This window comes from Dryobates pubescens, chromosome 6 (genome assembly GCF_014839835.1).
Source record: "Dryobates pubescens isolate bDryPub1 chromosome 6, bDryPub1.pri, whole genome shotgun sequence".
Taxonomy (NCBI): domain Eukaryota; kingdom Metazoa; phylum Chordata; class Aves; order Piciformes; family Picidae; genus Dryobates; species Dryobates pubescens.
Genome location: NC_071617.1, coordinates 39,236,574 through 39,249,347, shown reverse-complemented (window position 1 = coordinate 39,249,347; position 12,774 = coordinate 39,236,574). Strand labels below are relative to the sequence as shown.

The window sequence follows — 12,774 nt, the reverse complement described above, 5'->3', positions numbered from 1 at the left end:
CTGGAAACCTGACATGTAAGGTGTAGGCACAAAGGTCTAAAGATTTTTGTAGCTCATGTTGCTAGTCCTTGTGGGGCATCCCTTCCTCTACCTAAAGAATTCTCCAGAACAGTACTAAGATTCATGTTCTGACTACCGGTTTGTTTGCCCAACCTTGTATAGACTCTGTATTCTCTTAAATTTAAATGTATTTTGGATTAAAATGATCCTTATGGCTACAAACCAATCACTGGAAGAATCAAAGAATCAATAAGGTTGGAAAAGACCTCGAAGATCATCAAGTCCAACCTGTCACCACAGACCTCATGACTACTAAACCATGGCACCAAGTGCCACGTCCAGTCCCATTTTGAACACCTCCAGGGATGGTGACTCCACCACCTACATGGGCAGCCCATTCCAATGGCTAACAACTCTCTCTGTGAAGAACTTTCTCCTCACCTTGAGCCTAAACTTCCCCTGGGGCAGCTTGAGACTGTGTCCTCTTGTTCTGGTGCTGGTTGCCTGGGAGAAGAGACCAACCCCCTCCTGGCTACAACCTCCCTTCAGGGAGTTGTAGACAGCAATAAGGTCTCCCCTGAGCCTCCTCTTCTCCAGGCTAAACAATCCCAGCTCCCTCAGCCTCTCCTTGTAGGGCTTGTGCTCAAGGCCTCTCACTAGCCTTGTTGCCCTTCTCTGGACACGTTCAAGAGCAGAAGAAATAAAGTTTAAATTCTCCCCATTTTGTATGCAAATCATGTGAGAAATGGTAGTAATAAAGGACAACAGTGTCCTCATCAGTAATCTAAGTAGGGGTTTTTTTCCAGGCATTTTTTGATGGAATTCCTTGCATATCCTTTAAAACTAGTATTATTAAAGGTATTTTATTTGCAATGGATTAAAGATTTTGAAAGCTACATCAAGGGTACTTATCTGAACGGACTTCATAAACTTTCTGACATCTTTCTTATGAAGAAAGATGGGCAAGACAATTCACATGTTCAATCAACATTACTTAAAGCCTGTCGATTTTTGAATATTGCTTTATATTGAATTCTTTTAGTAGGCTCTGAATGCTTTCCAAGAATGCTACAATTTCAGTAAGTTCATTAGACAATTCTCTATCAGCAACTTCCATTCTGCAGCCTTACTGTGACCTCACAGAGAAGTCATCTATAAAAAAAATACTCTGATATACAATGGGAAAGCCATCAGCAGTACTAAAATCTGTAACTTCATGAAAATTGCTAGATGTTTTTAATCGACAGCATCTATCACTTACTTGAACTCCAAGTGCAAAACCTGTGCATGGCCCTCAAATGTCTATAGATTTTTAGTATTGAGCACTTTTACCTCAAAACCACAAATAGAATAAACCAGGTTGGAAGAGACCAAGATCATCACATCCAACCTATTATCCAACACCACCTAATCAACTAAACCATGCAACCAAGCACCCTATCAAGTCTCCTCCTAAACACCTCCAATGATGGTGACACCATCACCTCCCCAGGCAGTCCATTCCAATGGTCAATCACTCTCTCTGTTTAGAATTTCTTCCTAACTTCCAGCCTAAACCTCTCCTGGTGCAGCTTGAGACTGTGCCGTCTTGTTCTGGTGCTGGTTGCCTGGGAGAAGAGACCATCAAAAACCTGCCTATGCAGATTTCACTCTCCAGTTCAACTGAAGGTACAAACTGCATCTCCCCAAAACAGGGAAAACCTTTTAATTTGCAAATAAAACTTTTCTTATTCCCAAGAAGGGAACAGTAATTTATCCACTGTTTTTATTTGCTTACCAATACAGTAAGGACAACATTGTCCCTTTCTCAAAACAGGTCTTTCACAGGATACTGGTGGGCAAGACTCAGAGTAGCATCTAATCACACCATCCATGCAAATACAGCTAGTGCAGACATTGGGCTTCCAGGACTCAGCTGTCAGAAAAATATCTCCTTCGTCATTTTTGCAATATCTGGGCATGGTCTCATTGCCTGATGAAGAGGGATGAAGAGGCTCATCTGTAAATACAAACAGATTAAGTTACTTAACTTACAATAATGAACTTTCATATTTCCTCCACAAAGGGTTCACTGTTGAAGAACATAATGGAATTGTAACACATTGGCTCACTACTTTAGAAGAATTAGGACAGAACATTATGCCTTTTTGGTCCTTTCATGTACTGAGGATCTTATGATGTGCTCTAGAATAAAATTTATGTAGGCCTTTATTGAGTTTTCAAAAAAGAAAAGGAAAAGAAAACAGGAAAGCAAAGTGAAAAAGCAATCACCAACAGAAGCTGCCCATCACAAAGCTTCACCTTAAATTAGAGAGAATAAATGTTAAATCTAAAACTTGAATCCTAGCTTCTGCCATGTCAGTTCAAATCCTTGAATGATGCAAAGTGAAAACGTTTTATGCTGCTATTGCCTTCACTAGTGGACTTGTATCAGCTACTTAAAAGTTGTTGAGAAACAAATTGAACTTCTTCAGGCTTCAGCTTGATGCCTGTGGTTCTGTTTTATTTCTCATGCCTGCACAAGGGGAAGACCTATTTATGCACTGAAGCTGTATCTTCACAGACATTGTGGGTCAAGAAATATGATGGTTATGTGCAGGGAACATAAGAAAAGGAGAAGATCGAAGTATTCATAAGGGCACTCAGAACAGGTTCTCAATCTAGCTGTGTAAGTTAAAGAGACTAAGTACCTTATGTAGGTAGTGAGGAAAGATCTGCTCTTCCAAATGGTATTTTGAAGCTAAGCAAATGTATACTATTATTTATAATGAGACAAATGGAAGTAAAGAGAACTCTCTCAACTTTTTTTTTAACTGAAAATATTTTGTAAAAAGAACCCCATTGAAAACACAACAAATATACTGTAGAAAATACAGCAAAACTTTTTTTCCCTCTGAAGTAAGATTTCTAGATTTTGTTTTTAGTAAAGACAAGTATTTTCTGAGTTCACAGGGCTCATTCATAGAGCTTTAAACTAGAATTGAAGGGGGATGGGGTTGTAGCTGGGTTTGCACCAGTGGGGCAGTGGTCCTGTATTAATGAAGACCAGGCGGCCTCCCACGCCCCCAGGACCGAATTGGCATGCTCAGCTTGCTCCCTGCAATGCCTGTACACCAATGCAAGCAGAATGGGTAATAAGCAGGAGGAGTTAGAAATCCATGTGCAGTCAAGGGGTTATGATCTGGTGGCAATTACAGAGATATGGAGGGACAGCTCACATGACTGGAATGTGGTCATGGATGGCTATGTCCTTTTTAGGAAAGACAGGTCAACAAAGTGAGGCGATGGAGTTGCTCTTTATGTGAGGGAGCAACTAGAATGTCTTGTCAGTCTACAGATCATGGAAGGAGGGGCTAGCCACTTGGGTGGAATATGACTGTTCTCAGAGGATTCTTTGATTATGGTTGGTTTCATAGGACACCAGGACCAATGGTAGCATGTGGGAAAGGCTTAGCTCACAGGGGGAAAAGGATTCCAGGACTAGAACTAGCAGGGCTCATTCATAGAGCTTTAAACTAGAACTGAAGAGGGTTGGGGTTGTTGCTGGGCTTGTGCCAATGGGGCAGTGTTTCAGTATTAATGAAGACCAGAAGGCCTCCCCCGACCCAGGGTAGAATTGGTGTGCTCAGCTTGCTCCCAACGCTGTCTGTACACCAATGCACACAGCTAAGGCCGCCTTGGAATTCAACCTTGCAAGGAAGGTCAAGGACAACAGACAGGGCTTCTTCGAATACACTGCAGGAAAAACTAACACTAGAGGCAAAGTAGGCCCACTGCTGAATGAGGTGGGTGACTTGGTGACAGGACACTAAGAAGGTGGAGTTACTGAATGCCTTCTTTGTCTCCATCTATACTGCTGGAGACTGTCCTCAGGAGCCCCAGACCCCTAAGGTCCCAGAGGTAGACAAGACAAAGGAGATTTCCTTGGTTGATGAGGACTGGGTTAAGGAACAGTTAAGTCATCTGGACATCCATAAATCCATAGGTCCTGATGGGATGCACCCATGGGTGCTGAGGGAGCTGCCAGAGCTCATTGCCAGACGAGTCTCCACTGTCTTCAGTAAGTCATGGTGGACAGGAGAGGTGCCTGGGGACTGGAGGAAGGCAAATGTCACTCCAATCTTCAAAAAGTGTAAGAAGGAGGACACAGGTAACTATAGACCTGTCAGCCTCACCTCCATCCCTGAAAGGTAATGGAGCAACTTATCCTTGGTGCTGTCCTTAGGCATATCAAGGACAAGAGGGTCATTAGGAGCAGTCAACATGGTTTTACGAGGGGAAAGTCATGTTTGACCCACCTGATAGCCTTTTATGAGGATATAACCAGGTGGATAGATGATGGTAGAGCAGTGGATGTGGTTTATCTTGATTTCAGTAAAGTATTTGACATTGTCTCCCACAGCATCCTCACAGCTAAACTGAGGAAGTGTGGTCTGGATGATCAGGTAGTGAAGTGGATGTGAAAGGGTTGAAGGAAAGAAGTCAGAGTTGTGGTCAATGGGACAGAGTCTAGTTGGGGACATGTATCTAGTGGAGTCCCTCACAGGTCTGTACTGGGACCAGTATTATTCAATACATTCATCAACAACCTGGATGAGGGTACAGAGTGCACTGTCAGCAAGTTTGCTGATGATACCAAACTGGGTGGAGTGGCTGACACACTGGAGGGTTGTGCTGGCATTCAGCAAGACTTGTACAGGCTGGAGAGTTAAGCAGGGAGAAATTGAATGAAATTCAACAAGGGCAAGTGTATAGTCTTGCACCTGGGAAAGAACAACCCCATGTATCAGTATATGTTGGGGACTGACCTGAACAGGAAAAGGACCTGGGGGTCCTAGTGGATGGGAGGTTGACAATGAGCCAGCAATGCGAAGGCCAATGCCATTCTGGGGTGTATTAGAAGAGGTGTGTTTAGTAGGTCAAGAGAGGATCTCCTCCCCCTCTACTCTGCCCTGGTGAGGCCGCATCTGGAATATTATGTCCAGTTCTCAGCCCAAGAAGGACAGAGAGCTGCTTGAAAAGAGTCCAGCACAGAGCCACAAAAATGATGAAGGGAGTAGAACACCTTCCTTACAAGGAGAGACTGAGGGAGCTGGGGCTCTTTAGCTTGGAGGAGACTGAGGGGGGACCTCATTCATGTTTATAAATATGTAAAGGGTGAGTGCCAAGAAGATAGAGTCAGGCTCTGCTTAGCGATGCCCAGTGACAGGACAAGGGGCAGTAGGTGGAAGCTAAGGCATGGGAAGTTCCATGGAAACATGAGGAAAGGTTTTTTTCATTGTGAGGGTGACGGAACACTGGAACAGGCTTCCCAGGGGGGTTGTGGAGTCTCCCTCTCTGGAGATATTCAAAACCTGCCTGGATGTGTTCCTGTGTGATCTACTCTAGGTGGTCCTGCTCTGACAGGGGGTTTGGATGAGATAATTTTTTAGGGTCCCTTCCAATCTCTAACATTCTGTGATTCTGTGACACAATTCACAGCTTTGGACTGAGTTTCCACAACAATAAACTCTCCCTTTGCTATATAAAATAGGATTTCACGTTCATTTACTATTGCGTATCTTTCCTCAGGGGAAAGCAAATCCTGTTACCTTCTTGACACTGTAAGGCAATGTGGGAGGAATTTGGCAGACTCACTGGGCTGGAATGCTTTGATATTACTCAGTTGCCTTCGAGTCAATCTCAAATCATACCAGGTGAAAGTAAAAGCAAAGAGAAGTACTTTTGAGAATAAATCTCAAACAGACATAATAGTAATAAAAAGGTTAATAGAAACCAAGGCATGTAGAAAGGAAGAGAAACAAGCCGATACCTGCCTAGTACTCTATTTTCAAAGCTTCTCTAACTGTGCATGTTTCCATAAATGAGCCAGTGCATATTTCACAAACCTTCCAACTAAGCATCTGGTTTTCATGCTACCCTTATACTATTTGATTACCTTCAAAGACATTCAAACTTCAGGGCCACAACTCCCCATTACACATACAACGTATTTCTTGCACACAGTCAAGTTTTGCCTTTAACATAGAGGAGTACAGACTCACACTCCAAGCTGCTAAATGCACCACAGCAAACAACTGTACACATACTGAAACATTCAATATTCACATCATATAATCTCAGATGAAGAAAGAACTCTGATGAAAGCTGATTGTCAGTACATACCTGGGCACTGTGGACAACAGGAATCTTGTGTGCGGGTGGGGTTTTGACAAAGAAGAGGTGGACAGACTTCAGTCTCACACAGGACACGTCCACTGTGGCATGTACATTGTGTGCAAGAATCAATGTTCCAAGTCTCTCCTTCTACAAAGTACTCCCCACCAGGAGCATGACAGATCGATGGACTGGTGAGCTCTGGCTTCTGCACAATTATTTCATCTGGGAAAAACAGAATTGGAAGACAGGCAAAAATCAACTGTGATGCTAATGATTAACAGAAGTACCCAAGATGAGTAACTTCTGTTATTGTTGAAAATATTAGGAATAACAAAGCAAGCTATATTTTTACTGAAGGTGTTTCAACTAGCAACAGAACAAGAGGGAATGGCTTCAAGCTACAACTGGGTACATTTAGACTGGACATTAGGAAACGTTTTTTCATGGCAAGAGTGGTCAGGAATTGGAATGTGCTGCCAAGGGAGGTGCTGGAATCCCCAAGCCTGGATGTGTTTAAAGGTGGTTTGGATGTGGTGCTTGGGGCCATGGTTTAGGGGTGAACCCTGCAGAGCAGGGCTCTGGGTTGGTTACCATAATGTCCATAACCCCTTAGTGCTTCAGCCTCAGATAAAAATGTCATTAATGCCTGTCATTACTAAGATGCTAAGCACTGAGAGTTTGGGCCTCAGTAATTAGTTGGTACTGAAAACAGCTCTGACTCCATGAAAATCAGTGCCAACACCAACACCATGGCTGGCTGTGGAACCACAGGAACCACAGACACTGTGTGGTTCATCACAGTACTTGAGGGGAGAAGGGTGGTGCAAACTGGGAAAGGCTGAGAGGCAGACAGACCTTTTGGAGTCCCACATCTTCCTGGGGACTATGTTTTTCCAGTTACCACAAGGTGTGAACTGGATTGGAGATCACCATTTGCCTAAGGAGATCAATTATCTTAGGTTCTACACAGTATACACTGTCCCTTTCAGAAAGAGGATCTGGCTGCTTATTTTGCCCCTGGAATTTCCTGTTCTTTACAAAGCATTTTGAACAATTCCTAATTTCTTATATCTTGCCAGTGCTCTGTTACTGTTTTGATATTCATAGTAGCACAAGTAGCACAAGCCTTGATGTTCCTACCTGTAACATGATTTCCAATAAAGTGATAGACAGTATACTTGTATTACAAATTAAACTATTCAGCACATAAAATACTGTAGGAATCAATCTGAAGACAGAAGGTATTAATCTACCCCCACCCTAACATCTTTCACAGATACTTTTCAGATTAATGCTTATTATTAAAACTGTTTTGGAATGCAAGATTAATTGTACTTGATCTTTCCACCTAAAGCATTAGCATACCCTACTGCTGGAGGCGCAGGAGCCTCCACTCGGAACAGAGAATCATAATGTTCAATTACTTAAGACATCTGTGTAAATGTGCAGTCCTTTGAGGAGATGTGAAACATAGGTCAGGAGATTAATTTTAATAAAACTCCACTTCAAATTAAAAAAGAGAAAATGTTGCGGCTTATTGCAGTATTTGCTGTTATAGGTGACAACACTGTACATGTTATAGGTAACAACACTGTACATGGGTACAAATTTGTTATTATAACTAATACAGACTAGAAATACTCTGTTTTAAAGATTAACATGTCTGGACCCCAAACATGTCTATCTTTAAATATTTAAGTTCCTATTTTTCACACCAGATCTTAATTAAAACCACTACTCATGTCATCTTATAGATCTGTATTATATTTCACAGTATCACAGTATAACTAAGGTTGGAAGAGACCCCAAGGATCATCAAGTCCAACCTGTCCCAACAGACCTCACGACTAGACCATGGCACCAAGTGCCACGTCCAATCTCCCCTTGAACACCTCCAGGGATGGCAACTCCACCACCTCCCTGGGCAGCCCATTCCAATGACGAATGACTCGCTCAGTGAAGAACTTTTTCCTCACTTTGAGTCTAAACCTCCCCTGGCACAGCTTGAGACTGTGTCCCCTTGTTCTGGTGCTGGTTGCAAGGGAGAGGAGACCAACCCCTTCCTGGCTACAACCACCTTTCAGGTAGTTGTAGAGGGCAATGAAGTCACCCCTGATCCTTCTCCAGGCTAAACAATCCCAGCTCCTTGTATTTTATATATAAACTTGTATTTTATATATAGCTATTGCTAAGTGATGCATGAGATTATTTTCACATATTTGGAAAGAGGAAACATGTGAAATGAAACCTGATAGCAAAAACATAGAAGAAAGCATGCTACCTGGACATGATGGGCAACACTGCTCTGGATATATAGTGGGGTTGCCACAATTAGGAACAGGGCAGGTGATCAAGGCACACATTTCCCGACCGTTGTGACAGTAACACTCCCTGCAGCCATCATGCCAGCTCTCCTCGTTCTCATGTCGGCGCCCATCCATTGACAGGCAAGAGCCTGTTTTAACAGGAGGCATAAGAGAAGCAGTTGCCTCTGCAAAAAAACCAAAGGAGAATGGAGTGTCCTGGTAAGTGTGCGTTGCTTAGGAAAAAACCCACACCAACTTCATGCCTGGATTGCTTTCATTTTTAAAGCACACATAAAATGATGAATACTTCTATCTTTTACACTTAATAATAAAAGTGATGGTACACATGAAATAATTAAAGGATATAATAAGGGCATGGTAATAGACCATATTCTCCTTGGAAAATGTCATCACTTCTTCCTGGTGCACCTATACTGTTTTTAAGCATACAGAAGAAACAGGAAGCATATTTAAAATGAAATATTTAAAAATCAGTGTATCCGATAATTGATAATAGGAGTGTCTGATGCCAAGTAGAATATGACAGCATTTACAAGATGATTTTGTATCATGAATGATGAAAATCGGATGGTTCTAATGGGATCATGCTAGATACTGGGAATATTTAATAAAACAATAAACACAAGAAATTATTTGTTTACATTACTATGATAAATGAGATGTCTGGAAGGTAACTGCTCAGATAATTTTATTCCTCATTCCTAGCTTTAACTGACATGAGAACACAGTAGCTTGGACAGCTATGTTACTTGTGTACAGAACACACAAGCAGTTGGTCTAGGGTGGATAAAGCCTCATTTGTATCTTAAGGGGTATTTAGTACTGCAGGACTCATCCTCAATATATTCCTTGTTAATCAGCAGATTGAATCTGACCCCACATCATCATGATGATGAAGGATTTAGGATCAGTTTGTTCTCAGCAGTGTCAACCATATCCTGCTGATACATATGGATAGGTTTATTGGTATTAAGTTCTTATTTCATTTTCTATTTAAAAAAGGATGTCATATGAAAAGTGCTAATGTTCATGTGCAATTTCAGTAATTTTTTTTTTTGTTTGTTTTTGTTTGTTTGGTTGTTTTTCTTAACATGTTCAAGTTATCACTTCTTCAGCTGTGTCAGATATGTCAGCAGGTGGTATGAAGTTAGTTTGATGCACATTATCAGAATAAGAACTACATTAGTATACCATTTGGTGAATTAAAAAGAAAATCCATGGCATAAGACAAAATACTACTTAAAACAGATTTTGTCCTATTGCACAAACAGATAAGCTATGAAAAAAATCTTACATTTAGTCACTACGCTTCTATACTTTAGTATCACATTATAGATATTAATTCATGTTTCAATTAATGTCATGGCAATATTGTCCTGCATTAAAGTGATTGACAAACAGAAGCCTTAGATTCTGATTCCACTTTCTCTTCCTTAATAAACAAAGTATCTGATGTCATAAAATACTATTCCTGAAATATTATATACTCCAAAATTTTGAGAAACAAACCAAACATATAGGTAATTATTCAAAGTTAATGTCACAAACTGAGACTGTTTTTCCTTTTCTGTTTTTAATTAAAATTAGTACAAGAACTAATACTTTAAAAGGAACCCAAATTTAAAAGCAGTACTGCTATCTCTTTCAGTTAGGGGGGTTTGCTACTGCTAAATTACAATATGAGAAACTAAAATATCTGGGTTTATTTGACTTAGGAAAAAAAAAACCACAACATCTTTAGGAGGCTGAAATGCAACCCGTTACATATTGCAAAACTTCTAAAGGGAATGGTGCTTAGCTGTTCCATGTGTCTGCTGAGCTTAGGAGATCTTAGGACAAGAAGTAACTGGTTCAATTTATGGAAAGGGAGACTGACATTTTAGAAAATTTATTTTAAAATACTACATTTTGATAAGCACAGGAAAACATTGTTTAAGAGAAGGGTTAGTTTTTTATGTTTGGTTAGTTGTGCTTGTTGGTTTTTGGCTTGGTTGATTGGGTTGTTTTTTTTGTTTGTTTTGAGAGTGGAGATCCTTAATAAATTAAATCTTAGACAAACATCTGTCAAGGATTATCCAGATATACTCTATTCTATGTGAGGGTCAGAGAAATGGATTCTCAATTCTACAGAGGACTACTCCAGCCCTGTACTCCTCTGGTTCTACTTCTATTAATCCTAATGTCAGTTATTTCTGAGAGAAGCAACTTAGAAAGTGGAGCTAACTAATAGGCATGGACTTTACTGATCCCTTCCTCTTACTTGGGAATTCTGGGTAAGAATTTTAGCAAGGACTCACAGCTTAGTATCTTTATGATCATGATAACAATAAGAAGAACTGCATCTGTTTATAATCCAAGATGCAATTATGGCACATCTAGGAGAACACCCTGTGTATATTCTACCACAGCATAATCAGGAAAAAAAGCATTTATTGTGAACATGGAAACAAATGACAAGGTAAGTGATAAGAATCATCTCAGTGGAACTCCATTCAGCTGTTATTCTTTCTTATTTAATTTTTTATTTCTAGTGAAAGTCATATATTGCAGCTTATGTCCATGAAATCTCTCTCTACATCTCACATCTGTGAAGTACATTTATAACACTCAATTTTATTTTTGCTAGAAGACTTGAAGTTTTGTTGTAATTTTCTGCAGTGTATGACATCATGTGGAGAAAATATGACATTGTGTTCTTACGACTTATGTGACTGCATGTTTGCCTTAAACTATAGGACAATGACTGCAGGAAATCATAACACTTTCTTCCAATCCCACATTTTCAGTTTGTCTTGCATTTTATCATTTTTAAAAATGCAAAGGAAACAGCTGCTAAAAAAGTTAAGAATAGAGTCATTACACAAACTAATAGGAAAATACTTAAAACTTTCTTCCCTATAGTTATAAATCAAAACACAAAAGTGAGAATGGAAGAAAATAAGCATGAAAGAGTAGATAGGATCAGAGTGAGCCTGAACACAAACAGAAAGTTATTGAATGCAACACACAGAGATGAGCATTGAAGGAAGTCTGGTATCTGGACTAAAACAAAACACAAATAGAAAACACATTAAGATGTGTTAAAAGCAGCACAAAACTAAAGCAGACAACTTACAAACATCTTAGCTCAATCTCCACTTTGAGCTTGGTGGTCACAAGTTTGGGATGTGGCATGTGTGAAATATTTAGCTTAAGAATCCCCAGTCCTTTTTCTTGGACAAGCACTCTTTCTACTCATTGTTTCTTGAGACCACCTGAAAAGTGTCCAAACCCCACACTCTAATTTTAGGTGGCGTACAGGGCATCTAACAAATCCCAAACTTGAGTTTGTAAAGAAAATTTTGGTCGTGAAGAAGCTAAAATGAGTGCTCCTACTGAAAACAAACCCCCACAATCCTCAACTAGCTCATTTCTAGTAGTTATTTATTAACAACCTGATCTAATTTTTATTGATGATAACAAACTGATTTTTGTGACTTTGTAATGGGAGACGAAAAGTGTAGGTGAGGTGTTCTGTTGACGCTAAATGAACATACATAATAATAAACATCTACTGGAAGAATATACTACTTTGAGCAAATTTGAACTGACTCCACCACCAGTTACCATATTTAAATTCTTATGTATTCTGTACATTCTGTACATTATTATTTTCTTTTACTTCAGCTTCCAACTGCTTTGAAAACAAGATGTAATTAAGAGTTGGCATTGCACTGGCACCTACCTCTGCACTTGCAGATAACACAGCCGTGACTGTTCTGCTGGAAGCCCAATGGACAGACTTTACCACAAGGCATTTCTGGGCATTTCTTACACCGACAGATTTCACAGCCATGCTTGTTCTTCCTAGATGACAAAAATAAGTTGTAAAAGGTCAGCATGTCACCTGAAATATTAACATGTCATAAGCTTTAAAGAAAAAGCATACTCTGAAGAAGTGATTGATCAAATAAGGAAAGTTAGGCTGAGTAGATTGATGAGTGTACAGGTCTCCAACCTGGCATGTGCTCCCTTCACTTCATTGGAAAAATCTCTGCATTTGGTACTTTCAAACCATAGTGAATAATACAGATATATATGCTTGTGCCTACTATTGATGCTCTTCTTTTCAAATACAAGTTAGAAAGAGAGGAGGGGGAGAGGGGAGGAAGGGAGGGAGGAAGGGAGGGAGGGAGGGAGGAAGAGAGGGAGGGAGTTTCAGGATATCTAAGTACAAAACCCACATAGAAATCTCTAATTTTTCTCTTCAGGTCAAGATACTCAGTAAGTCATATGTACAGGCTAAAAG

General features: G+C 40.2%; 1 protein-coding gene across 2 annotated transcripts in view; it reads right to left on the bottom strand.

The window, feature by feature from the left end:
- The window catches only part of CRIM1 (cysteine rich transmembrane BMP regulator 1), a 186,793-nt gene that overhangs the window by 8,515 nt on the left and 165,504 nt on the right, over positions 1–12,774 (bottom strand). For both annotated transcript variants that reach the window (XM_009911724.2, XM_054162346.1), the window contains 4 exons: positions 12,211–12,332; positions 8,441–8,650; positions 6,166–6,381; positions 1,778–1,999 (listed from right to left, as the gene is read on the bottom strand). In XM_009911724.2, coding sequence (XP_009910026.2) covers positions 1,778–1,999; positions 6,166–6,381; positions 8,441–8,650; positions 12,211–12,332 — 770 coding nt within the window. The remainder of the gene's footprint in view (positions 1–1,777; positions 2,000–6,165; positions 6,382–8,440; positions 8,651–12,210; positions 12,333–12,774) is intronic.